The 27075-nt window shown below is 39.8% G+C and overlaps 2 protein-coding genes across 3 annotated transcripts in view; both read right to left on the reverse strand.

Annotated features, from left to right (window-relative positions):
* Positions 1 to 374: 374 nt before the first annotated feature.
* Positions 375 to 12180, reverse strand: LOC118254002 (sterile alpha motif domain-containing protein 9-like). Its single transcript, XM_035558939.2, has 3 exons — positions 12140 to 12180; positions 11523 to 11680; positions 375 to 9066 (listed from the first exon to the last, which is right to left on the reverse strand). Exon 3 carries the CDS (start codon positions 8939 to 8941, stop codon positions 4391 to 4393), a length of 4551 nt encoding a protein of 1516 aa, XP_035414832.1. The 5' UTR covers positions 8942 to 9066; positions 11523 to 11680; positions 12140 to 12180; the 3' UTR covers positions 375 to 4390.
* A 314-nt stretch (positions 12181 to 12494) lies between these two features.
* Positions 12495 to 27075, reverse strand: part of ERN1 (endoplasmic reticulum to nucleus signaling 1) — a 38203-nt gene continuing 23622 nt past the window's right edge. Inside the window, exons 6-22 of one of the 2 annotated variants that reach the window (XM_035558940.2) lie at positions 26865 to 26987; positions 25896 to 25997; positions 23541 to 23802; positions 22867 to 22945; positions 21664 to 21826; positions 20566 to 20684; positions 20000 to 20191; positions 19111 to 19366; positions 18283 to 18373; positions 17758 to 17947; positions 17130 to 17229; positions 16509 to 16708; positions 16057 to 16204; positions 15512 to 15639; positions 14937 to 15060; positions 14609 to 14676; positions 12497 to 14304 (exon numbers count right to left, since the gene is read on the reverse strand). In XM_035558940.2, the coding sequence (XP_035414833.1) occupies positions 14098 to 14304; positions 14609 to 14676; positions 14937 to 15060; positions 15512 to 15639; positions 16057 to 16204; positions 16509 to 16708; positions 17130 to 17229; positions 17758 to 17947; positions 18283 to 18373; positions 19111 to 19366; positions 20000 to 20191; positions 20566 to 20684; positions 21664 to 21826; positions 22867 to 22945; positions 23541 to 23802; positions 25896 to 25997; positions 26865 to 26987 (2552 nt within the window). In that variant the 3' untranslated portion in view covers positions 12497 to 14097. Of the gene's footprint in view, positions 14305 to 14608; positions 14677 to 14936; positions 15061 to 15511; positions 15640 to 16056; positions 16205 to 16508; positions 16709 to 17129; positions 17230 to 17757; positions 17948 to 18282; positions 18374 to 19110; positions 19367 to 19999; positions 20192 to 20565; positions 20685 to 21663; positions 21827 to 22866; positions 22946 to 23540; positions 23803 to 25895; positions 25998 to 26864; positions 26988 to 27075 lie in introns of both variants that reach the window. The other variant, XM_035558941.2, reaches the window with a different exon arrangement.

Raw genomic sequence — 27075 nt, forward strand, 5'->3', positions numbered from 1 at the left:
AATGATACCATTTCAGTACAAGGGGAATTTTGATCTCTGAAATGTCAATGTATCTTTCTTACCTACTACTGTTTTCAGTAGTGAGTGAACATCTAGGTTTTTTGTTTTTTTTAAAGATCTGTAATGATTTTAATTACTCTTGTGGGTCAGTAATATCTGCAAGCACAAGGAAAATTTAATATAGAACTTTAACAAGTTGCCTTTGGTGTTACTGAAAAACATAAAGATATTAAATCAAAGTTAGTTTTGGTATCGTGCCTGTTATAAAAGGCTGTTTTATCAGTGAACCAATTACAGGGTATTATATTGGCTTTTATGTTGGGGGATAAGCATTTCTGTTCTTAAGACTCTGTAGCAGTAATGTAATCTTTAGATTTTTCTTTAGTTTTAGCTAATTACTGCCTACTGCCAACAGAATTTTAATTTGCTAGACTTGTAAGCTGGGAGCTTCTTGTTCTATGGTTTATTAGCTTACTTTTATTTAAGCCCTGTGTACCTCATCTCTTATGTTATCAGCGTGGGAGATGAAAGTTTTCTGTGCTGTGGCACATAGCGTAGTTTCATAAGCTGTGAAACTCTGTGCCTTAACATACACTTGCCAAGTGAATCATCACACAGTGAATTTGAGGGGCTTTTGAAATCATTGGTGGATAATTATATAAAAACAAAATATTGGAAGATTGTGTACTAATGTGGTAGCCAGACAGAAACGTTAGTTTTGCCAGTTCATATGAATGCTTTTATACTCTGTTCTCATGAGTGATTTGACACTTCCAGCAGTATTGCTTGTTTCAGAATTTTGAAGTCTCATACAACGTTGCACAGCTCGTCATACCAAAATGTAAGGTTTCAAGGGGATCAGGTTTCAAGGTGATTTGCTCAGTAATGAGTTGAAATAAGTAGCTGATTGCTTTTGGCTGCTGAATTACCGTGTGAAGTCTCAGTTTTGACAGTGGTTGAATGCTGACCTGCTCTACTTGTACCCCAGATTGGGAGTGAATGGGGAATAACTAAAGGGTAGCGGTGTTCTGTTTCATCAACAAAAAGTACGTTTCTTTGGAATAGATCCTAGTATGAATCATAGAATGGCTTGGGCTGCAAGGGACCTTAAAGATCATCTAGTTCCACCCCTCCTGCAATGGGCAGGGACACCTCCCACTAGATCAGGTTGGCCATGGCTCCATCTAACCTGGCCTTGAACACCTCCAGGGATGAGACATCCACAGCTTCTCTGGGCAAGCTGTTCCAGTGTCTCACTACCCTTTCAGTGAAGAATTTCTTCCTAATGTCTAATCTAAATCTATCCTCTTTTTAGTTTAAGACCATTTCCCCTTGTCCTAGACCACAAACTATGGTAGAATGTCATCTCCCTGCAAAACTTTGACAAATAATTACAGAATTTTCTGGTAGAATTTCTTTTCTTTTAAGATGGGACCAAAACAAAATATGAAATCTGAGCTTTCACAATCAGGTGAGCAGTCTTAATTCGTAGCTCAGGTTCTGATGCACTGTTTCAGCAGCTGTCCAGTCTAACACAATTCAAAGTCTTTACAGTTGTGATGCAGTCAGGAGGGAGCAGTGAGTCAGTTCACACTATGTACTTTAGACTTCTGCTTAATGACTCCAAATCGCCCCTTCAGAGATTCTAGTCACTGTGTAGCAAACTTGAACTCCAGTTTTTCCTTCCTTCTTAAGGTATTTTAAAGCATGTAATTGAAGTAAGTATCCTCTCAGTAGTAATACAGCCACAGAAGTTAGCGTGTCAGGAACATTTTTCTTGTAACTTGATCCACCTTTTGTGTAAGTGATATGAAAGGGAAGGAATCACAGATCTTTTGAAAAACGACAAGTGGCAAAATATTAACGTTGAATTTAATTCCAGAAGGTGGGAAATTGGTAAGTATGGGCATCATTTTCGTGCATGTAAATAATAGTAACAGTAACCATAGTTTAATTTTATTAGCATTCAGTTTACAAAGAAGATTGAAAGAGAATACGGAGTTAACATCACTTGCATCCCTTGGGAACCGTATGCTTCAAGAATGGTTGATTAACATATACAAATCTGTAATGTATATCTACCACTTTGTAACAGTCTCTAATTAAACATAAGTGAACCATTGATTCTGTGTATTTTTTTTCTCCTTGAGGACTTATTTAAATCATAGCAATAAATATTAGCTATTTCAAAGTGCTTATAAAATCCACCTTCACCCATGTTTTGGTTTGAATGACTTTGTACTAGTTCTCTGCCTATAAACTATGCAAGAACTCATTCATATGAGCCCTATCTTGAAGTGATTTTATACCTGGAGACAAGCAAGTGAATCTCAAATTTTTAATATTTAACTGTCTTTTGGTGCTAATCTACTGTCCTTTTTCTGTACAAAAATGTATGGGCTACCAGTCAAAGGATTGCTGTCTACAATCTCAGGTGCCTGGCAGGCTTGGTTTAAGAAAACAAGTTACAAGACAAAGCCTCTTGGCCAAATCTTCTGTCTTAAGTTTTTCATTGTGATAGCAGTTTCTGTTTTAAAACAAAATCTTTGCTCTTGTCACAGCATGTGAGCAGGTTGTAAGAACGATCAGGAAGTAAATGCTTGCTTTTAGCTCACATGCTTGTCAGTAAGGTCTCACTTCCTATTTCTGCTTTGGGCTATGCCATATTGAAGCCACTCGTGTGGCCCATGCAGGCTTAAAAAAACTGCCTTTGCTTAATTAACTTTTCAGATCCCCTTCCACTGTTGCTGCGTCAGGGCTGGGCAGAAGGTGCTTTCTCCAGCATCCCAGCTCTCTGGCTGCTAGCAGTTAAGATGTTGTCATGGTTTGTCCCTCCAGTGTGCCTTTCTAGCACATCTTGGGGAAAGTTGCCATTGATGTGCTTTACCAAAATCTGCCAGCCTGGATTGCACAATCAGAAAGTGCAACCCTTGAACCAGGCAGCTTAGCTGCTGTGTGTCACTCCCAGGTTGAAAACAAGGTATGGAGACAACTGTTGCCTAACCAGTACTCACAAGCTTTGTTTCTCCTTCCTGGGTACCAGAAGTGAAGGCTTGAACTAGATAGAATTTTCCTTGGTTTCATCCTGTTTTGAGATTTAAGTTGATCTGAATTCATAGTGCCTTGCAATTCCTTTTACAGTTTTGGCTGTGCCCAGATCATGACTGAAGCTGGAAAAGCAAATCACACCTTACTGCTGTTAGAACTATACCTTCAGGTAGGGTAATTCAGCTCATGTAGAAATTGTGGTTCTTTTTAAAGGTTATTTACCATGTTAAAACTTAAGCTATATTATAGGTCTTCTAGAAAATTCTAGCAACTCTGTCACTATCGAACAATGCTAAATTCAAATAATAATAGGCTGCTTTATTATTAAAGATTTCATGTGACATAATGGTTGCAGAAGAAGTACTGACAACAAACTTTGTATTTTTTAAATTAGTAAATAAAGCTAGACAAAGATGACTTTTTCAAGAACAGATATAACTTGCAAGTTTGCCTATTGTATATATAGCATATGAATATCTTGAATAATGCTGCAAAAACACTTTCCCAAGTGCAGGAATTGTTTGGACTATGAAATCATAGCAGCTCTTACAAGTAATATTTTACGTCATGACTATGTAACCGCTTATGTCTCTGCTTCCCTCCCCCCGTTATAGATGCATGCAGTATGGTTTGTAATGTTTACATGGAAAAGCAATGTAAGAGTGATGTAAAAACTGAGACCTGTTTTTTATCACTTCTGATGTTTGCAGAGTCAGTTTTTTAAAATTGCTTATTATTCCTCTCTGCTTCTGTAATAGATGTTGGCTTGCAGTTGATGATGCATAGGCGTATTTAATACATGGTGCATGGTAGTGAGTGAAGTATGTTAAAGCCAGTGTAGTGTGTATGTTCAAAGGCCACTTAAACATTTTGTTTCCAGTTCAGGGAGAAGAAAAATCACCATACATTTAACAGTAAACACATTCTTTTACTGATGATGATCACCCATAAATTAGCTGAATGTCTAGGGTCTTTGAGCTGAGAAGGCAGGGATCCCTGCTATGCCTGTTTATTTTGGAGCTCAGTTCTCCAGATGCTGGGGTGGGGAGAAGTAATAGGCGGCCTTCTTTCTCCCACACTTCCCCAAGCAAATATAGGAATTATTGCTGCTTTAGATATAAAATTTTGTTTGGTGACTCCAAAAACATAAAAGGCTTCTGTTTGAAGATACATTTTTACTAGTAGGTTTCAAATTTTTTAGATCCTCATTCATAGCGTAGGAGTAGTTTGTGGTTATCTTACTACCTGGTGTCCAGCCAATGCAGTCTTTTTTTCTTTAATGTGACAACAGGCGTTTTCCAGTGCTGCGCTGTCTAACAGTGCAGTAGGTACTGTTAATGTACTAAACACTGTGTACTCTGGTGCCAGTTGGAATGTTTAGATTATTTTCAACCTCAATATTGAAAGCAACAAGACCATTAAATGAAAATCCTAAATAAAAGGTCACATTCTCGTTTCCAGTGGGCACTGAATCACGATGGAGTGGTAAGACTGGAAACTCCTTCATATGGCCACGTATAAATAGATTTCTATCCTTGGTCCAACCTGAAACTCTTCTGAGAATGTCACGTATCTTGGCGTTATTCCATACAGTTCCATGTAGCCACTTCATTCTCTTCTCATCTAAGGACCCACTAATTAATTTGTCAATTTTATTTTTTTGCACAATCTTGCTTAAGCCATAGCCCTTTCCTAGGAAAAAGTGGGTGTAGATTCTTTTCTTTCTGGGAGGAACATCTTTCATCTTGATGTCATATAAACGTTTTAGGGTTTGAAGTGCTGAACTTAAAATTTCGTCTTTGACTGGATTGGGCTCTTTGTCTAATGCCTCATCTGGCCAATATAGTAAGGTCAGCAAAAAATGGGCACTTGCTGGAAATGTCCTTTTTCCTTTAAAGAATCTTGTGCTGAGTTCACGGAGAGTTTGCATTGGAAGAAGTTTGGCTGATCCTGGTGATAAGCATGCTAATACAATGTGGCTCAAAATGTAATTGATCAGATCGGTGTCCTCCAGCCTGTCCCTTAGTGCATTTTCTGGATAGAAACTAAGGATCTCTTCTAGCTTTTCAGCTGACCTGTTCTCCTTCTTATCTGTTAAGAATGACAGGATATTTGTGACACTGCCTCCACCTCTCTTATAAATAGTCATGCCTTTCATCAGCTGGCTCTTAGGACCACTGTTGTCCCCAATAAGTGATGCTGAGATGAAGAATTTGGCATATACTTCAGACTGTCTTTTCAGCCATTTCCTGGGATTATAAACTTGTTCCTCCTTTTCAGCTTTTCCATCATCATCTTCCTTCTCATGGTTTTTATCTGTTTGGAAATAACTTAGGTCTTCTGAAATCCATTCCAGAGCATTGTACAGGTTCTGGTGTAGGCCTTTTAAGCGTGAGTGAAGCTTTCCCCATGTTTTTTCAATGTCTTTAGGAATGTAATCTGTGATCAGGTATTTCACAAGCTCAGAGTACTCCCCCTCTGGACTTGTGCAAAATACGTCAAGTGTGGACAAAAATTTAAGGAGACGACATCCTACTTCTACTTCTCCAAAATAGCCAGCGTTGTTCATATTATCTGTTTCTGCTTTTGCAGCCTGTTGTGCAGCCCTGAAGCATTTCATAGCTTTAAGAGCAATCTCTATCTTGTCAATGTCAGCAATGTCTGTCACCTTATCCACAGTGAAACTAAACCATTTCCTGTAGACTTGACCTTCTGTATCCAGAATGTAAGAGTCATTTGGCAAACGAAGTTTTGCAACACCTACCCAGTATTCTGCATCTTTAAATTTTTCATTATTGTAATGCAGTCTGGCAAGCTGCTGGGCAAAAAAGGCATCTTTTCCAAGAAGTTCATACGCAGCTTTTAAAACAGCTATAGCTTTTTCACAGTCTTCAGCTTTACAGACATGTTCAATGAATGGGGAGAAGAGGCTGTCAGTATTATCGCCCCTGCTTCTCTTATCACGGCGAATAAACAGATCTCTGATGAATTTTATGAATTCCTCTCGTCCAAATCTATTTTCAAAAAGCATCCTTTCCTGAAGAAGAGACATTGCAATTTGACTTTGAGGTTGTTTCCTTGAAAGCTGATACAAAATTTCTTTTGCAACCAGATAGTGTATTATCCGAACAGATGAAATATAGGTGGTACTTTCCCTTAGTTCAATAAAAATCATTCTTGCTTGTTCGCTTAAGTTACTTTTAAAATCATATGCTCTTGACTTTGTTTCTGTATATGCACCCAGTCCCAGAAAAGCCTCACAGTGTGATAGTGAAACATATGAATTAGGTACATAAAAATTAAGCAAAGCCACATAATGCATCAAAAGTGTATCACGGGAAGAATGGTCTATGTCTTGCAGTATGTGGCCTACAAAATCTCTCAAGTATGTTTCATTAAACTCCTCACACATCAAGACAAATGTAAGTATGAATTCTGGCCTGACATCTTTCTGCTTCAGTTTTTCAAGTTTAGTTTTGAACAGAGTTTTCTCTGAGTCTGTCAGCTTGTGAGTAACGGCTACTGTGTCCAGAGGAGAAGCCTTACAAAGCCGTTCAGGGTCATTGGATCGTCTACAGGACATGAGAATGAAGTAAGGTCTGGGGGAATTAATTTTTCTAGTTGCTACAGCATCCATTAAGTCATTCCTTATTTCTTCTAAATAGTCTTCATCATAATCTTCAATTAGGAGGAGCACAGGAAGACAATGATTGATTTCTTTCTCTTCATAATCTCTAAATGCAAGTGCATGCTCACAAACAGTTGCAGGTGAATATGAGGATTTGATAACAGCACATCTTAAGTCCTTTCTTCTTTTCCATAGAACTTGTCGTGCTATTGTGCTTCCACCACTTCCAGGATGGTGGAATATCTTTAGTTTAGCCACAGAATAGTTGAGTCCAGGTCCTTGTAAAATGTCATCTAGGAGTTTGCTAGCATCCTTGCATGCTTCACGTTCAATGATTTCCCCACAGTGTCCTTTATCAGCAAGCCAGAAATTTTTCCAGGTGATTTTTCTCCCTTGGTAAAAGTTTTGTTCTATTTCTTGTATTTCTTTTTCAGACAAAAGATCTAATTTAGTATCATCACATTGATCAACACAAAGGATTTCTAGGGAAAACATTTTCTCTTCTTCAAGCGAAGGAAGTGTGCATAGTGCTCGTGTGGAAACTGGCAGATGTCTGGGGTGTGCTGTAGAAGGCAGCATTTTTTGAATGGTGGCATCTACATGGCTTAGTTTCATTCCCACAATGCTGCGTTGTTCTATGGTCTCAATGCTGCACGATGCCTGAGCTAGATTAGCCCACTTCCCGTAATTTTCTCTGGACTCTGCAATACAAATGATGTACTCCATGCCATTCATCTCTGTATAGAATTCCTGAAAAGTGTCCACAATCGGTTTCTTAACTGGTGATAACAACAGGAAAAGCACAATGAAAGACCGCTTTGGCAGGATTTCATCGCAGATACGAGTGATTGCTTTCTTAAGGTATTTCTTTTTGGTTCTAATCCATGTGTTTTCATCACAAGGTTTTTCATCATCCCCAAGGTAGTCGCTGCGCCCATTGCAGAATATCCAACTAGTCTGATCAAACAGACACAAATGTTTCTGAGATGGAGGGTTGCCAGTCTTGCTTTCACTGGAAAAATCCTGTAAAAAATAAGACCTTGTTGCATGGTGTTCTTTGTACTTTCCATACAGTCCTGACACAGAATGTTCATCAAAGTCAAAGACACAGAAAATGTTCAAATGCATTAAAAAGTTGATAGAGTTCAGATCATCCTCTGTACATCTGTTTGTGACAAGGATGTACCGTAGGGAATCGTCCATATAGTTCTTGCCATCATTTAGTAGAATAGATAACTTCCTTCCCAAGTTTTGAGATACTTCTGTATGTATTTCTGCACTGAGAAGCTCAGCCTTTTCTCTTTGAGCATCCCTGTCTTGTAAGCCCTGGATAAAAGCAACTAGATCGTCCAGCTTTACAGGTTCAGATTTTGCGCCTAGTCTCTGATAGAGAGCTCGATCTTTTGTCAGATTCACCTTCTGGCTGCTTTCATTGTATTTAGGTAAATAAACCTCAAAAATTTTATTCTTCACTAAGCTGGATGTTGGTTCAATATCAACCTCCACCACAAATCTTTGTTCCTGAGAGTCTTTTGAAATCACTTCAATAAAAACAGGTGGGTGGATACATTTCCTTGCAATTTCTCGCACAGTTTCAGAAAAACATTTTTCTATGTAATCTAATGCATCAACATAGTATTCCCTATCTTTGACCTTTATGCCAATGATCTGTCCATGTTTATAGCCCCTATCTTCAACACTGTCCATGATACCAAAATGTATGGTGCCATTTGTTCGAATGTTCATGCAGGCTGAAGCAAATCGTATCACTTCACAGGCAAACTTTGACTGCAACTGCTGTTTGTTCAGTTCTGCAGCAATGGCAAAAGACTTGTATTCATGGCAAGGTATGATTAAACCATTGACGCCTGTTTCTGGAGAAAGAACTCGGCCTTTCACGTACTTGAAATCAGTGTCTTCACTTCTAAATGGTCGACATTTGCTGAGGTCTAAAACTTCATCAGTAGTTTGAGGTTGGGATTTATTTCTCCCTTGCTTCTTGCCAGAAGTAGAAGCTGTGTTTTCTCCACTTGTTTCATGTAGTGGGCCACAGCTGTCTTTGCTTGAACTTTTTTGAAGACGGACATTTTTGGGTCTTACTGAATCTCTTTGTGTATCAATTCTGTCAGGCGTTTTGCTACTGGAATGCTTTTCTTGTTTTGTATTTTCCTTTAGCTGCCGAAGTTCGTCTCTTTTGAGGAGTAAAATGTGGATTTGGCCTTTCTTCATACCTATTTTTTTGAGGAAAGGTTCATTCAGTTCCATAAGCACTGGACCTGTCACTTCTTCTTCTTGCAGTTTTCTTGTATACTCTTCCTTGATTCCAGTAGATTGTAGCCAGCATCGGACATGGTTCTCATCCCACTTATCCACAGGTATTGTGTTGTAATCTAGGAACCAAAATTCTGTGTTACTAATAATAGCTGTCTATGTTGAATACTAAATTGTTTTCTTTCTACCAGCTACAATGAGAGACTGTCTTCTCAAATATGTCAGTTCTGATGTCTAAAGGTGTCCTTACCTTTAACCAAGAGCAGTCCTAAGCAATGGTACAAGGCTAATAATCAGTGAAGTGAGAAACCATGAGGTTTGGAAACAACTCAAAAACACTTTGGGTTGTTTTCATCACTCCTCTTTTAGAAGAGGATTATGTGATAAGGTTATTGGAACTGATGGGCTGAATTCACTAACCTTGGAAGAGGTTCAGGTAGATAATTTGCCCACTTGAATTTGTTTATTTACTGATCTATGAAGATAATATCTTATGGATTGTAATGGTACTAAAAATACTGATTAGTTCCCCAGTAGAGATAAACCTTTAAAATGCATTTATTAAAAAGCAAATCACTACATTCAAAGTGCAAATTTTCTGGAAGCAGCACATACCCATTGTCTTTGTGGGGGAGAAATCCTCCGGTTAATGAGTAAAACCCTAGAGGTGAAAAAACAATTGTCAAATAATAACGATTAACATTCCTGTTACTCACAGGTGACTTGTTTTCCCTTTCCCTCCCCACTTTTTCTTGTGGTCCAGGGTAGTTTCTGTACCTCTTAAAAGCCTGTTCTTGCCAGGTACAGTGCTTCTGTGCACCTGTAGTGTATGAAGCCACCTGTTCTCTGACACGTGTGAAGAGGCATGTGCTGATAGCTGTGCCCATCTAACAACTACTAGTGCTAAATACAGAAAAAAGGTGGCCTTACAGTACTGTTTCCGTCAGGTTGCATTGTATCTCTTTTTTGTTGTTTTTTTTAATCTCCCCTTCTTATTCCCTATCTTGTGCTCCTTTTTTTCTTTTTTTGTGTGCTTGTTTTTTCCCCCTCTTTTTCTATATCTGTTGCTGTGCTCACTGAAGCAGCATAACTTGCTGTCCCACCCAGCAGAAGATTGTCTTTGGTTTGGGTTAGAGGGGGTGTCCTGGCCTGATACCTGACATGCTCTGCTTTGCTCATTTACCGCAGTACAGAGATGGGCTGCAGCAAATATAGCTGGTTCTGTACTATAGGAAGAAATGTATTAAATAAGTGTGCTCAGCACAACTGAAATTTACGTTAGATTCACTGTAAGCTAACAGTAACCATCCCTGAGCTAGGGACCGCTTGACAGGAGTCACAGCAAAGGGGCTGGGGATCCAGGGGGTAGTCGTTGCTCTTACTGTAGTGTGCAAGCTCAACTCTACTGGTTCAGCAGGTGCCTGTAGCCTGGTAAGCCCCATCCCTCCCTGCTGCTGATGGCAGTACAACAGCATCACCTGCAGCTTCCTCAGAATTCAGGTGTCCAAGGAGCAGACTCACCAGCGCAGCCAGCATAAAAAGCAGCTCAGTAGGGCTTTGTTGAAGCTCTCAGAAATGTCTGAAAGTCAGAAGCCTTGGAAGGTGACTGGAGTGCTCCCCAGGACCAGGAATTGGCGAGAGGTAAGTTCAAAAGTGGTTGTTCGGTGAGACAACTGGGCCTAGGTGAATTGATTGGGGAATGCTGTAAGAACTGTGGAGCAAGTGCCTGTTTTAAATTTAAGTGCCCGGTTAGTGCTGTGGAAAGTTTGTGGGCTGATTAAAGAGCCAGCATGCCCGAATAGATTTGGTTTGAGCAAGCCAAGTACCTGGTGTCACTGAGGGGACCAACTGTTCTGGCACTGTTGTTAATTCTTGTGCCATGGGTGGAAGTGGATCTTTCCAAAATAGGTGTACACAGGCTGCTTATTCCAGGGTTCAGAGGCTAGTGAGAGGCCAAATATGTCATATAAATACTGGCCTTTCAGTGCGTTTTGCCTCTGCACTGCCTCCCAGGGCTGTGTTTGTACAGGGATGTGGCTCGTGGTGTGCCATGCCCCTTCCTGTGCATGTCATTCTGTCACACCCTGTGGGGACAGAGCCAACATCAGGCCACCAGGCGTGGCTTTGGTGAAAACGAAACTTAACGGGGAATAGAAACTTGTGCTGCTGGGGGGAGGCGCTGCCCTGGCCAGTGGGCTCCTGTTCCCCTGTTGTAAAGAGCACCTGGGGGAGGCAAGTTGCTGCTGCAGGGCCCACCACCATGCTACCTGTGTGCGTTGTAGCTGTGGCTTGGGGGGGCGGGAATGTCCTGTCCTAGCCCCTCCTGCCCCGGCCCCAAAATTCAAGAGCTGCTCAGCAAGACAGCTTCACACACCTTTTGGCAGCAGAGCTAGATGGATGGCAGTGCAGGGGGAGCCATGCTTTTTCTAGGTCTGCTACCAGTAAAGTAAAATCAGGCTGAGAATAGGTTTCCAGGTTTCCCACTTACCCACAGCTTTCCCCCAGCCCTACTTGCTCTAGCATGCAGGACCAACCCAGAGAGCTGCGGGATGGCTTGCAGATTGCAAAGGCTTACCTTGTGGCTGTGGGAACCAGGCTGCTTGCAGTGCTGTGTTTCCAAATCCTGTCTGCAGGGAAAGGTGCAACAGCCAGCTGCAGTGCGAGGCCCTGCCTGCTGAGCCTTGTCTTCCACACTGTTCTTGTAGGTTTCTTCTAAAGGTATCATAAGTATCTCTGGCAATAAAAAGGAAGTACTTTAGGCAAAAACACTTTAATGCTCCACCCCTTCCCAGCAGTGCTGTAGCAGCGTAGCCCTGCCTGTAGCTTCAGCAGACACGCTCTGCTTCCTGCAAGCATCATCTGGTGAGGTGCACACCCAAGTGATGGGCAGCACCATGCCAAAACAGGGTAATCAAAGTGTTGGGGCAGGGTATAGTGAGTGGTATTGTTTAATAATTACATAGTTTTCCCCTTCCCACAGCGCTATATCATGTTTGTTTATGCCACACACCCCCTCCCCAACCCCTCCCCTCCCAACCAAAGATAAATTTTGTAGGTAGCTTTTTCCTGTAAATCATGTGGTTTTCTTTCAGCTGTTTCACATAATTATTTTTTTTTTTTAGTTACAAGAATCTTGATACTGTACAGCAGTAAATTTTTTTGCACACAGTCATGCCAGCCATTTGAGCTTACCTGTTCGCCTGCTTTAGCCACCACCAGGTAGGTGCCTCTTGCCTGGGGACAGGGCAACAAAGTGAGGGTCCTGGGCCTTCACGGAGGCTCGCTGCTTGCTCCCCAGCCTCCCTCCCCCCTGTAACTTATGCCGTAAGAACTTTAGCCTTGAACAGCAGGAAGTGAGTGCTTGGAGCAGGCCCTGAGCAGTGTGTGCCCTGTCTTTTGCAGGCAGGGTGTGGCTGCTGCAGGCCTGGTGTTCGTGTGGCCATCTTTCACACGGGCACACCCCCCCCCCAACCCTGGTTCTGAAACCTGGGTTTCAGATCGTGGGCTGGCTGATTTCCACAGGCACACACTGTCATGAAAAGAAATTCTAGCTGTTTTCTTTTAAATCTGAGTACAAGTCTTTATTTAGTAGAATTATAAAAGAACTTTACATGAGAAATACAAAAATATGAAATAGGCTTTGAATCTTCTTAGGTAAAAACTACCCTTTTTTTCAAGCTTTAGAAACGTAACTTGCACAGTTGGTGTCTTCAGTAAATTGCTTTCATACTTTGTAAAACTAGGAAAAAACTTCCAGTGAAGTTGCTCCAGAAAAGTAGTTGTATGTACCCAATCATACATATAACGGTCCATTACTTATTAGGTAACAAAACAATGGCACAGACAAATGAGCTGCTCCACTTTGTAGTTTCCCCTTTAACAAATTCCAGTGAAAGATGCAGTATCACTTTTCCAGTTGTTGTAATATGATTAAATAGAAACAAAAATGATTAAGAAAGATTTAGCATGCTTTATACTTGTACCACTTTGATTTGATACTACTTTGTAGTAAAAATTAAATAAATATAAATATGTTAAATAAATACATTGTAAAAGAATACCCTCACGTGTATCATCAGAGTTCACCATTTCTTCATCCTTTGCACATACTTAATGCTTTGTCACAGCTTTAGGGCCAATGAAAAGAAATACTGCATCTTTTTTTTTTAAAAAAAAAAGGGCTCCTGTGGACATAGTTATCCATCTGTACAAACAGAAAATGAGGTTCTTTTACAGCTCTCTTCCTCCAATTAAAACACCGTATAGAATTTTCACTGTTCTGTACATCTTCCATTGCTTCTGATTTAGTTTTTTTCCCCAGGATTCATCTTACCTCTGGCTCTGCACCTAGCAACCTTTCTTTGTAAGAAAGGAACACTTGCAGTAGATAAATCATTAGCCTCTCCCCAGCTAAGTTACTTGCGTAGCTTGGTTCTGATACTGTGATTTTTAAGTCAAGTACTGTTCAAGCTCTTTTGTGAATACTGGTTGATAATTAAACGAGGTTTATTTTCGAAGTAGGTAAACCTTTAACTTTTTTCAAGTCGATGTTGTTTTTAGAACTTCACTGTATCTGCTCAAGTAGGAGGGACTAATTTTCCAGGGTAGTCAGGAATTAAATTGTAGTCTTTTTTTATAGGTTTTGGGTAATTAGAAATTATTCCCTTTACAATCACTGTGGTGTGCCTAATGCAGAATGTGGCAGTAGTGCAATGGCAGGTTCTGATGATTTGCTACAACTAAAAGGCTCCTTTTGCAGATCCCAGCCCCTAATAATTACGATTTCAATCACTGTATTTTGATTCTTTGCAGTAAAACAGAAGTCATAAAATCAAGTACAGTATAGGGATACTGGATGATGGTTATACCCAGCTTTTGCGCTCCCTTTTCACTGTCTGAAGACCCTTCTTGGGTTGGGGTAACTCCATCACCAGGGTTCATTGCTTTTGGAGCTTCATTGCTCCTTGGGCTCTTACTATCTCCTGATCCAGTGCAGGCAGAGTACAAGGCACTTTTTGGACGCTTGGTTTCCTCAAAGAGAGAGAATTCAGCTCTTTGATTCCCCCTTTTCCCTGCTAAAGGTAGGCCTGTTTCACAGCCTTGTGCTTGGAATGTTGGTCCCAGATTAAGAAAGCTCCATCTCTCTCCTCTCAAACAGTGTCTCCTGCAAGGCTCTTCTGTGCAGAGTCCTGATTATAGTAATGCTGAAACAGTCTTTCTTGGCAGCAGATATGCATAGCTTTGTAGGTATGTAGGAGCAGGTGAGGGAAGCGAGCTGTAAAGTAACATACAAAATCCTCTGGGATGGAGCCCAGGGTGTCTTGCACTTCTGGAGGCAGTTCTCTGTAATGGTGCTTCTGTGAAGACAGAAAGAAGAGGGAAAAGCTCAGTCAGAGAGCGTTTGTTCAGAAAACCTCTTTTAAATAGGTCTGTCTGTACAAAGTGCATTTTCATGAACAAAGTAACTTTTTTTTTTTACAGTAAAGTAATATAGTAAAAAATACACACATATATATACACCTAAAACAAGGTAAGATGCAGACTGGCAACAATGAACAAATGGAGGGAGAACTACAGTGTGAAGAAGAAAAACAAATTGCAGTGGCTGGAGTTTGCAAGGTGTGTATCCCGAGTATGTATATACACAGACAAAGCATTTACCTTGTTTCTCATTGCCCTCAGAAGATCCCGTACTGAGCCTCCTTTATACGATCTGAATTTTCGAAGATCTGCAAAATAAAATACAAGATCTCTTTTTGTGTTTCGATACTGTTGTAGCTGCTGGTCTCAAAAATAAGGTACATGTGCCTACAGTCATGTATGTCTATAGACTTGTTTCAATATGTAAACATACAGCCTAATTTGAAGAAGTACTTTGCTGACAGGTAAAGGTCATGCCAAAACTGAGACGCCATCCTTATTCTGCTATCCCTGCAAACTGGGAATAACAACATGCAACTCCTTTCTATTCTGACAAAATCTCTCTTACCTGTCTGAAGAGGAACAGTGATGTGCTCTCTCCAGTCCATTTTCACCACCTCTCTTCCTCCTCTTTCTAATTGCTTGACAATTAGACCATCTAAAGATTCTTTCTCTATCCGGTCACTAACATCCTAGAAGAGAGATTCAGGTTACTTTTAGTTGTATTTCCAAACTTTTCCTAACTATTGAAAAATGCTGCTTCTGGCCAGTTGCAACCTGTCCCAGTAACAGAGCTTTCCTTCTACCTCACTTCCTGACAAAGTACAATACAACAGATTATGCTTGGGATTAGGATACAAAAGCCTCTCTGATGATATGTATCACCATCTACCAAAGCTTCTTTTTTTAAAATCATAGAATAGAAAAGACTGAAAGGAACCTCAAGTCCTCAGCTGCTTCCCACCCCGTGGGCTTCACTGCATGTATTTACCACAGCAGTCTACCCTGTTCTTAAAAACAGGCAAGGTGTTCTGCATTGTACCTTCTCAAACATGCACAGAGCAAAGAGAAACTGAATTCAGGATCTGAAGAATGACTACAGGCCTCCTTAGAACTAAAAGGATAAAAATGGTCAAGACAAACCTGAAAAAACTGGAGCTGTTTTTCTAAACTCCAAAAGAAGGGGTGTTTGAGCACACAGCTGGCAGATGGACGTTTCTGAGGGTCCATGTTTATCATTTGCTCTATTAAATCACGAGCAACTATGTCTTCTGCAAGGAAAAGAGTGATGATTCAGACAATGTAGGGAATGCTAATGTTCTGTATCGTTAGAAAATCCGTTTCCTACTTCCTCCTATACAATCCTAAACACTAGTTTAAGTACTGCCCTTGTAGATAATCTGGGCAAGCAACAGAAAGCTTTGAATTGGTGCACTATGAAGATCAAAGGTCACCTCTTTCCCACCCTTTAAATACATGGTAATAGCACTACAGTCAAGCTTTCAGGGTTCCTCTTTTTTATAGCTGGGATGCTTTCAGATACTAATTCCAAGACCTTTACTTTAGGAGTACAGCCTTCACTGTTGCCATGTTGGTTTCACTGTGGGTCACCGTTCTGCCATCTCTATGTCAGTTTTAGCACCCATTGAAAGGTCAGTAGCGCTTCATGTTTACCATGCTTTTCTTACCATGGCGCCCTGCATTCAAACACTCGAGGCTGTAAGCACCCAGCAGAATGTTGGCTTGTCGCTGTAGAGATTTGCCAAAGGGATGGCTACCTTCAGATACCACGTAATAGAAGACACAGCCAGCTGAAAAGATGTCCACAGTATATGTCTGCAAATAAATGACCTTTAATAGCAACATTTTTTTTGCCCTGAAGCCTTTCAGCCTCATCATAGGGGTGGTTATTTTGCATTTGAGTGCAGAATAAAACTTTTCAGATTCACATTCTGCTATATAAAAACTCATAAAAATTACTATATGCATGCGGGGGGGAAGGGCTATTGTTAAATTAATTGGAAGCATGCATGAATGCTGGGACTTCCAGCACTAGCAGCTTAAGGTTTGACCAACAACGTGCCACCTGCTGGTTGTGCTGCCTTTTCCCAGGGAAGCCTGAAGGAAAGAAAAGACTTACAGGGTTCTCTTTGCAGTCTTCACTCAGCATCTCAGGGGCAATCCACCCTTCAGTTCCTGGCACACCTGACCGACGGCTAAAGCTGTGTCTGCCCACTGCTAGCTTCTTGCACAGACCAAAGTCTGAAATCATAGCTTTGACCTTCCCATGGGCATTAGGCATCGAGATGAGGATGTTATGGGGCTTCAGGTCCCTGTGGACTATTACAAACACCCATTTATCCACTCCAGGCAATCCCAACAACATTTGTAAACTTTATTTACTGTTTGTTATATCTATGTCCTAACCTCAAACTAATGTCACTGGTAGAGGCTCATCACTTATTTATTTTTAAATTCCATCACCAGCAGTCATTATGTTTTATAGTTCTATCCAAAAAAATGCCGTGCCCTGAACAAAATGGTAATGCCTTGCCTTACTACCCCAATGCAGTGGAATTTTACAGGGAGAAGGTAAGTGTCAAAGAAGTGTTAGGACAGAAACTATTGCTTGCTGACAGCCCTAGGTGGAGCCTCTCCACAGATTAAATGAGCAAGCCCTCAGCATCAGACCATTTTCTCTTTTTTTTTGGTTAGGAAACTGGGCCACTCTATGCAACACTGAACCCTGAGGCGTTCTTACCAATATTAAGGGAGTGCAGATAAGCAAGGCCAGCTGTTGTCTGTTGCAGGAGGGTGATGGGTTGTAAGCCATGGTGACTGAAGGCCTTCTGCTCAACGTACTGTATAAGATGACAGAAAAACAGAAGAGTCAGCAACGACATTGCTTATCATTAGCCTCTGAACAGACAATAAGTATACGCAAAAAAAAAAAAAAAATCAAACTGGGAAAATTGCAGGCAGTCTAATGCTAGATGATAACACACATGCAAAAGCTTTTCTTGCCTGAAGGTGATGAGCTCTAAAACATCATTCAGAGCTAGAATTCTGTATATAGCACCGTGCCTCCAGAAGCGTTTTGGGGGTCTCCAAAGTCCTGATGGAGAGGGAGGATGACTAGAACGGAGTCCTTCACAAGAAGGAATACTAAAGGACAACAACTTCTGCCCTTAGGTCAGTACAGGGTTGGGAAGATAGTCTTGAAGGTCTAGGAACATCCCTTTTGTAGGAATGTGTAACTTTCTGAGGTGATGGTGACAATAACTGGGACATCTGCTGCAGGCACTTCAACAACTTAAGACTATGGGAAAACTGAAGGCCTTCCATTGAGAAGACCAAAACATTATTTAGGTTTGCAAGTGACTCATCACCTCCTGTAAAGTGGCAGCACACAGCTCGATAGCTATGTACTGAAACTGCCGGTCTTTCTCTGTGCAGAAATAGCGGATCACGTTAGGATGTTCATCTGACTCCCGCAGCAGCTGCACTTCACGGTCTGCAAAGCTGAAGCATTCAGGAAGAATTCTTTTCACTGCAACATCACGGTTATCAAATGTCCCCCTGCGGACAGGAAAGCGGTATCAACCTTTTAGACAAAGGCTGATGTAGACCAAGAAGGTACAAAGTGAATGACAACAGAAGACATTTTACAGAGGCATACTAAAGCATTTCTCATGCAGGAAACAGATACCTTTGGTCATTACACGTATAAAAGAGAAGTAATTTCGCTAGAGAAGAAATATTGCATGAAAATATTCCACACACACAGAAAATACTTTTAAAGAAAGTATTTTTGTTCAAAATAGGTGTATTAAAAAAGATAAAAGAATGACCCTAATGCAATAATACATTAATCAGTCTATTATTAAATACTGAATACGTGTATTATCTTCTACCTGTAAACAATTGTTCCTTCAGCTCCATGTCCCAGTACATCTTTTGGGTTAAATGAAATCTTGCCAACCACCACTCTGTTTGCATCATCATCTGAACAAAAACAAGAAACAGGTGGATTGTTTTAGGATGATCAAGCCAGCCTTGTACAACTGGGCATTCTTTTGGGCCAGTATGTAAAAATCTTTTTGCTCATGTTTAAATTGACAACACATTTGATCAAAAGAAATTACAGCTGCATTTTGGTACTCATGCTGAGCAGGCACATACCAGTGCATGATTCAACACAGAGATTCAAACTTACTCTGTACAGAACATCTTAACTAACTGTAGGTCTGAAAAGATCATGTCTCAAACAGTATAAGAGACTAAGGGTCCTCAGCAGATAAACTTTTTAAGAAGTTTATGTTTTGTTCAATTCAGGGAATGCAGATTGACAGTTAAGGGAAGTAAGCGTACTAGTAGCTTCCCTTCATAGACTTTGAAGGGCCTAAAGAGAACACACTGGCAGACCACACTGCATAATCCTTACTTCTGGATTCTATCTGATACATATTATTTAAATGACCCTCTACCTGAAATGGCTGCAGGTTATAAGAATATACTCTCATGGACAACGTAAATCCCTCAGGCAGCAATTATGAACTGGATGTTTTTCTAAAGCAAATACTTCTCAAACAAAGTCAGGGATGAAACACCTGCACAATGTTTTGCAAGTGGTCAGACTAAGGTAGGATGATGGTCTTTTTAGCTGTCTGATGCACAAAGTACCATCAATAAGGACTGAGTGGGGAAATACAGACCTAATAAAGACACTAGAACTACTTTACCTCCCTCTTCTTGCTCAGTGGAAAGGCAGCTCCCAACGTCAGAGGTGGAGATGCTGGAATATGCAGAATGGTTTGATGCTCTGGGGGACATATTTGGTGTGCTGGTAGCTGAACTCTCTGTCCGTCCGTAGGAGGTGTCTAAGAAATCTGTTTCTGGAGGTAGATCACTGGGAGCATGAAAGGGCAGCTTCTGTTGCTGCAAGAGCTGTATCTTCTCTTCCAGCTGATGCTGTCTCTGTTGTTGCTGATGTACACTCTGAAAGAGGACCTCAGTTCCGTAAGCGAAGGAGTGAAGTTTCTCACAGTCATGTCACAAAAGGGAACACTATAGCCATTAGGGTAGATAGATCCAAAAGGCAGGGAAAATTTTTCTTGTTATGATACTATTAGCTAACTAGACTATGGAACTAAAGGGACTTTCCCTCACGTTTTCAGTTTCATTCTGAAATTTCATAGCAAAGCTGAGGAATCACACAGGTTGGTTAATATTGCAAAAGCCGACTCATTAGGCTGACTGGGTGTCTTTCAATCACAGAAGGATCAAGGCTTTGATCCAAAAGCCAGAAAACCTGACAGTGGTTCAGATGAGGAAGAAGGGAGTGAAGCCAGTGATTAACGTTAAGATCATGTACATGGAAAATAGTAACACAAGAAAATGAACTGGTGGAATTAAAAAAAAATAATTCTCCAGAGTTGGCACATATGCCAGAGAAATCACTGTTATATCAAATATATAGCCTTTGTCACCCCTTGCATATCTGGGGCTTAAAAATGAGGAAAAACAAATGTAGTGCATTATTTCCTAACTCCTGTGTCATCTCTTGGGGTTAGCTGTCAAATACTACTGACTCCCAAAACTGAAAAGCCTCCCAAGCTAAGTCAGCATTACCATTGGATAGGTGATGATAAAAGCCACCCAGCCGATGAGCAGGAAAGTGCTGAGAATGATGGTGGCCATGTCTTTCAACATAGAGTCCACAGGAGCCTCTGGCCGAGCAATAGGCCGAGCAAGTTTCTCCTCAATGTCCTTCGGAACAGCAGGAGGCACTTCTGTTGCGGAACCTTCCACTATGTCAATAACCTATGAGGCAGAGAAAGCTCTGTTAGCTCAAAGACTTCCATAAGCAGTAGATGATTTATATGCTAGGCCTTCTGCTAGATCACTTCTAATAATTTATAAAGTTAAAATTATATAATAATTATTATACATTAAAAATAACAATTTATAATCCTACCAAAGAGAGTTTTGCATGTGGAAAAAAAAAATCTGAAAGCCCTCATTCTGAAATAAGAATGACACCTCATGATATCACTGATTCTACATGCGAGGTACATGAAAATCTGCTGCAAGAAATGTGAAGTAATTTCATATGGCTTTTCTTCTGAGTCTCTCCACAACCTCTATTCCTCTGTATTATTTAATCATCCAGTAAGATGATTATTCTCATCACAAACCTGTTCAATAGTGGCTTTATCAGAGTCAGCTGGAATCACATTTTCAGGCCTCTTGGGTAAGTTGCTTGGGAATTTCTCCAGAATCTTTGTAGGGGCAGATAACGGTGTTTCGTGGTGCCCTTTAAATAAAACACATTTGTTGAAATAAGAAATTGTCCCTCTTAAAGGAAGATGACCTTGATTTCAGCATCTTTGCTTAAGAGCATACATAAAGTTGATTTTCAAAAGACTTATGAACATCACAGTACAACAGCTTGAATTAAAACATTTTTCCCCTGTTCCGCCCCTGCAGTCACAGGTATAGTGAACACAGTCGTGAAGAACTCTCTGTTCAAGCACTGACGGTGGATTTGGTTCCTGAGCTCTCTGTGACCATGCCAGGAACACACATTACAATGCCTCCTAGCTGGCTCTCTCTCAAGTTAGTTTTACTTTGTGATGTGGCCTTGAAGCAAAGATTGTGTTTGAGATCTGAAATGGTTCTGAGGGGAATGAATCATACCGCATAAGAAGGAAGGAAGAATCAATCCAGCACTTAGCTACAATTGTTCTTCACACTTCTTTGGCTCATGCTAACCAAGTAAGTGAGAAGAGGGAGAAGCTACTGTGCTCCCAGCTTTTCCAATTGGAGTGCCTTGATCCCCCATTTGTGAAATGGGGAAGACATGAACTTCCGATCTTTATAATGAGAATTACAGTAATATGCGCAATAAAATCCAAAAGAACCAGAATATAGTATGTACAACAACGTTCACAGTAAATTATCTATACCCCTCTCTGGATGAGGGGGCAAATAAATAAACAACTTTCCACACACTGAGCTGAGCACTCCTCATCCTACAAACTGAATACAGCAGAGGCCTTGGAAAAAACAGTAAGCAGACATCTGCTTAAAAGCATTAATGTATATTCCAAAGGGGACGAATTAACAATGATTATTAGAATTTAGTAATTGCCTCGGTTTAGGCAGTCACTGTGATTTTGATTTACAGAAGCAGAAAAACAGCTCTTAGGCCTGGGTTAGAAGTGTCCACGAGATGGCAATGTGAACCTGCCCGACAAGCAGACAAGCACTAAGCGAGGGATCTCATAATATACCTATTAAAAGCCAGTCGTTCCAGTAGTTGAGCTTGTTCTTTTCTTTCAGTCTGCCTGAAAACTTCAAATCTGTACTGGGGGTGATAACACACTCGCCATTGTCTTCGATTGTGACTCCTTCTGTTTTTGGACCCTCTAGTAAGGGTATGGCACTGCCACGGGGCTAGAAAGAGAGAGAATTGCTATAATTAATAATGTTCTGTTTCTCTGTAATATTTAAGTAGGCAAGTAAATAAAAAAAATGGAGGGTCAAAATTAGTGGGCAAGCAAAAACTCCCAGCAGCAAAGTCACCATAAGTAAATACTGCTGTTACACCCTCAGCAAATGCTTCAACAGCCTTGGACATTAGACCTAACTTACATGTTACCTAGGTGATGAGATTACTCTCTCTTTTTAGAAAAGTGAAACAGGAGCTTTGTTTCCTACCTGGACAGTCACTGTGTGAGAAAAAAATAACTATGGTACAGTTTCCTATCAAAAGGGAGTTATTTTGATTATAAAAATAAATAAAAATTTTAAAAAGCAATTTTAATAGCAACCACAATACATCAACAGTACTACACAGCAACCTCCGGTCCACTCCTGCTAAGCTCGTCTGGCACAATTCCCGACGAGCTACAGTCACGTCTTTGCAGCATTTGAAATGATTTTGGAAATACAGTCATGCATTCTAAACACTTACTGTTAATTGTTTCATGAAATATTCAATTTGCCATGCGTTTATTGATAGCAATCTGCAATTTAAAAACTAATTGCTGCAGACCTACAGCCTTCAGTGTTTTATTTTCTATTTTAATAAGGATCATCCCTTTTCAGATATTGGAACAAACTTAATCAGTACAGGTCCACCTTATACTGCATAAAAGTTTGTCTTCCATTACAAGACAGAATGGTAGGGTAATAAAATCATTTTACTTAGGAAAGCATATCATGCTTTCACAACAGAAGTCTCAGAATTCCAGATGCAATCAAAATATCCCTTTTTTAGATACACTGAAGATACTTCTCACAGAAATAAGCTCACTGTTTGTGTGTTTATTGGACTTTACAATAATTCTGTACATTTTGAATAAAGTATGTTCCAGTGTCTGCTCCCACTCAAAACAGAGTTCATTTCAACTCCTTTTTAACTCAGAACAATACAAATTCTGTAAATACACTTTTCAGCAGATGTCATTCAACTCTTGCAGCTCCCAACTTACCATGACTGTTACTCCTTCATGCACCATTGATGGTGATGCATACAAACTTGTGGAGTACTTCCCTACGTATAGAGTTGGTCTGGAAAAAAAACAATACATGTTAGAAAGAAATAGATGATGGTTTTACCATCTTAGCTAGGTTGCCAAGGTTAAAACCTTGCCAAGTTAATACCTTGGCAACACAATCCTACAAAACTAATGCATGAATTTCTAAAATCATCAACATCTAGTTCTTAAAAACACTGAATTCATAAACTTAAGTATTGCTGTATGATCAAGCCATTCCTTTTAATTATGAAAGCATTATTAGTTGTCATTACTCATATAACTCGTCCTATTTTTTATTATTCAACAGCTGACATTTGCCAAAATGTTATGCACCTAAATGAAAAATTACATTATAAAATACATTTTTTTAAAAAACATTATAAAAAATACATTTATAATGCATTGTAAAAATACATTATAATCTACATTATTAAAATATTATTTTATTAAGTCAACACAGAACATCTGGTAAAAATTGTTAATATACATTTGCTAAATTTATCATAGTTTTTTTTGTCTCTGCCTTTAGATAGTGAAAGATGAAATATGATATACGACTGCTGGAGAGCTAGGCTGCTGACAAAACCCTGACAAATAGTGAGAACAACAGGAATATTCATGCTCACGTTAGTTTGCTCTTGGTCTCTGTTTCCTTTGGGAAAGGATATTTCCACTTGGTAATGTGTCCAACCTCCCCAGACATGAATGTCAAGTATCGCAGAGTTTCTATCCCCACATTTGTGTGCATAACTTTCTGCAATCCCTCACGTTGCCAGATGTAAAAAGCTACCACAGGAGAAGCGTAATTCTGAATCCACAGCACATCCCCAGACTCACTGTCTACAGTCACCACCAGCCCATCTCCATTAGACACAAAGTGGGACATTTCTGCAATATACAAATAAGACAGAGATTATCTGGACTGTTGCTTACATGCAACTTTAATACAAATTAACAGTTCAAACCTTACATTAACTGTGGAGCTCATTACATCTTCTATTGCAAATGAAGAGCTGTCAAAAGTTAAGCCAATAAAAGTTCAGTTTTGTCAAACCAGCAGGAAAACCACATTTATTTAGCTCATCTGTTCAGCATGTACAACAGCAAGGATTTGTAGATCTCACTGCTCTAAACGTACAGACTAATTCACACACAAATCATGCCTTCGCCACATGCTGAAAGGGGAGCTTTCATGGGTGACTGAGGGGTCTCACAAATGGCTGAAAGCTCTTCCATGGTTTGTTCAGTGTCCAGATTCAGGAGACTCAGTGCCCGTAGAGCTGTAACCCTGCAGAGCTGTTCTGTGCCCAGTGCCTGTGATAGCAAATGGGCAGTCCAAGCAGACTCCATTTTGATTAACCCTACTTAGTGGCAACTCAGCTCTGGAAGATAAGCTTAAGAGTTCAAAACACCTAGGCAAAACCTAGAATCAAGCATATTTATTGGTGATTATTCCAGAACCTCAGAAGGTAGTTTTTGTTCTTTGTTTTCTTAAAAAAGGAGAGGAAAGTTTCAAAAGAAAGAAAACAAACTCTACTGTTTAATATAGGAGGTTTACCGTATCATGAGGGTGTATTTTACTTGTGCAATAGCTGTGCCATGTGGAAAAACACCCATTAAGAGGCAGAATCTGAAACTATCTACTTGTTATCTTTATCTCATTGACCTGATACATAATTCTGCTTATAAATTTAAATTTTATTTTTATATGCACTAGATCTGGACGAGTCTGTTAGTTCTCCATGCAGCTCAGCTGTCATAACCTACCCCTGAAATTTACATGTTCACACTTCAGGACTCCCTCTTCCACTCAAAAGCTTTAAATAAAACTGATCTGCAGTAATGCTAGTTATTCAGCACTTAAACCCTAAGCAGTGAGGAGAGATTATAATATAATCAACTGCTTAAGCCTTTAGTTTAAATGCAAAATAACTCAGTTTTATAGAACCATAAACAGTGTTTACTTAATTAATATTACTGATTTTGATGTTAGTATTCATACATTTTGACTATCATAATAAAAACGTTATGTTGGGATTCTCAGATGGGAGCGCAGGTCACTGCTGTTCACAGTTATCAGCACTGATGTAATTCACATTTCTTCTGCAGCATCCAGCTGATTAGCACAAGTATTGCAAACATAATTTAAGCTTCTGAAACTCTCTCAGTGGGATGTTTGTTTCCCTTTTACAAACTTGGATACTGAAACAAAGTAAGACATCCAAGGTCATACAGGAATTTTACGGTAAAGCCACACATGGCTACTTCTTGATGAGGTGAATTAAATGCACAAAATCTATAGAGCAGCCAGATCAACTAAGACACTCTAGTATCTTAAGGGAATGAAATAATTTCCTTTGATCCACTTTTTCAAAACAAAATATAGACAGAAAGTCCCTTCTCCAAGTTGTTCTTAGAGAGCAAATGAAACCTGTTGTCTCCTATACCTCCAATCCATCACAGGAACCCAAGTATTTCCTCACATAACAATTCCTATAAATCCATATTCTGTGTTGCCCTCCCAGAGTTGTCAGGAGCCTCACTACACAGCTTTAAGGCCTCCTTCAGGGAGGACACAGACCTTCTGCACCTGCAAGGGATGTGCCAACAGCCCAGAATCACTTGCACTCTGGGCAAAAACAACAGACAACTCTGGAGTATGTGCAGTAGCTTTTCCTGAGCGTGCATTGCAGTTTAGGTTTGCTTCCTCTCCTGCCATTTTTCACTAAATTTTAAGAGTCAAAACCAGTACCTTCCAGATTGAATTAACCTGAACCTTCGAGACTGAATTAGCCTGAAGCTACCTAACAGGCTCTAGATATTAGGCCAAGTAAGGATAAAAACTGACAGATATATATCAACCGCAAAAAAATATCAGACAGCTCAACTTACTCATTATAGAAAAAAATCAGAATATTTTTGCCTGTATGCAATGCCCATGGCCAACACGTGAACAAAAATTACAAAAATTAAATTCTTACTGTATTTTATGTCTTCATCAGGCATAGTAGCTGCATAATCAAAATAGGTGGCATTCCATCTCAGCTCCTTCTTCTTGGTGTCATACATTGTGATTGTGTACTCTGTTAAAAAATATACAGTCTGTGAAGCAAAAAAACCTATGAGAGAATAGAATCAATCATCTCAAATGTGAGACACTCTTCAAAACACCACACATCGCTTACTGCTCTCTGCATTTCATTTTCCCAACACTCCCGGTAAATAACCATTTAATAGCTGTTAAAGACAATACCCGATCCACTCATATACTGATCTACAGCGATCTCAGAACAAGCCCTGCGGGCAGTTACTGCCCACATCGCCAGCATTTTGTTTTTACTGCACAGCTTCTTCTGACGTACTTTGTTTTACTTAAAATTTCCAAACCCTGCTTTCTAAAATACAGCATTGCTGTGTACCGTAACTGAACTATCACACTTAGAAACATTTAAACAATACACTAATATAGAGATTAAAGAGCAAGTCTATATGATTCATTCCTTCTTACTAGTCAACACCTATACATGGGTTCTTGGTCTGACTTTAAGTTCTTTAAATACAGTAATTTCAGTCAATAAATATGCTGTATCTCCATTTTCCTTGAACATTTGTTATGAAAGCTTTATGTTACACAGCAAACTTGGGTTCATAGCTGATAGTGGAATGCATTATTAAATAAAATATAAATGCCACTTACTCAACAACAAAAGTAATGGATCATGACTACTCCCAAATTTTAAAAAGCAGTGTCTTTCCACAGCCATGAAGAGTTAAAAATTTCTGTGTACAGTCTAAAATCATAATTTACTGAACAGATTCTAAGAAATAAACTTGAAAACTTGGACTGATAAGAAGGTCAATTGTTATGATCCTAAACTTTAAAAACAAAACAAAAACAACAACAAAGAAAACAAATTATCTTCCAAGCCGCAGAAAAAAAAGCCTATGACCTGTTCTCCCAAGATACAGTAGGGACGTTGATGGACAAAGACTTTCTGCAAATGAAGAAGTCAAGGTCTGCTGTTTCTCCCCAGTCATGAGGTCAATCACGTACCAAATATCCTGCTTTTTACCTGAAATCATAATTTAAGCTGTGTTACCGTTTGGTTGGAAAATTGTACTCCCATTAAGTTTTTCAGTCCTCTTTTTTCCTTAGCAGGC

The sequence above is a fragment of the Cygnus atratus genome, chromosome 18, assembly GCF_013377495.2.
Source record: "Cygnus atratus isolate AKBS03 ecotype Queensland, Australia chromosome 18, CAtr_DNAZoo_HiC_assembly, whole genome shotgun sequence".
Taxonomy (NCBI): Eukaryota; Metazoa; Chordata; class Aves; order Anseriformes; family Anatidae; genus Cygnus; species Cygnus atratus.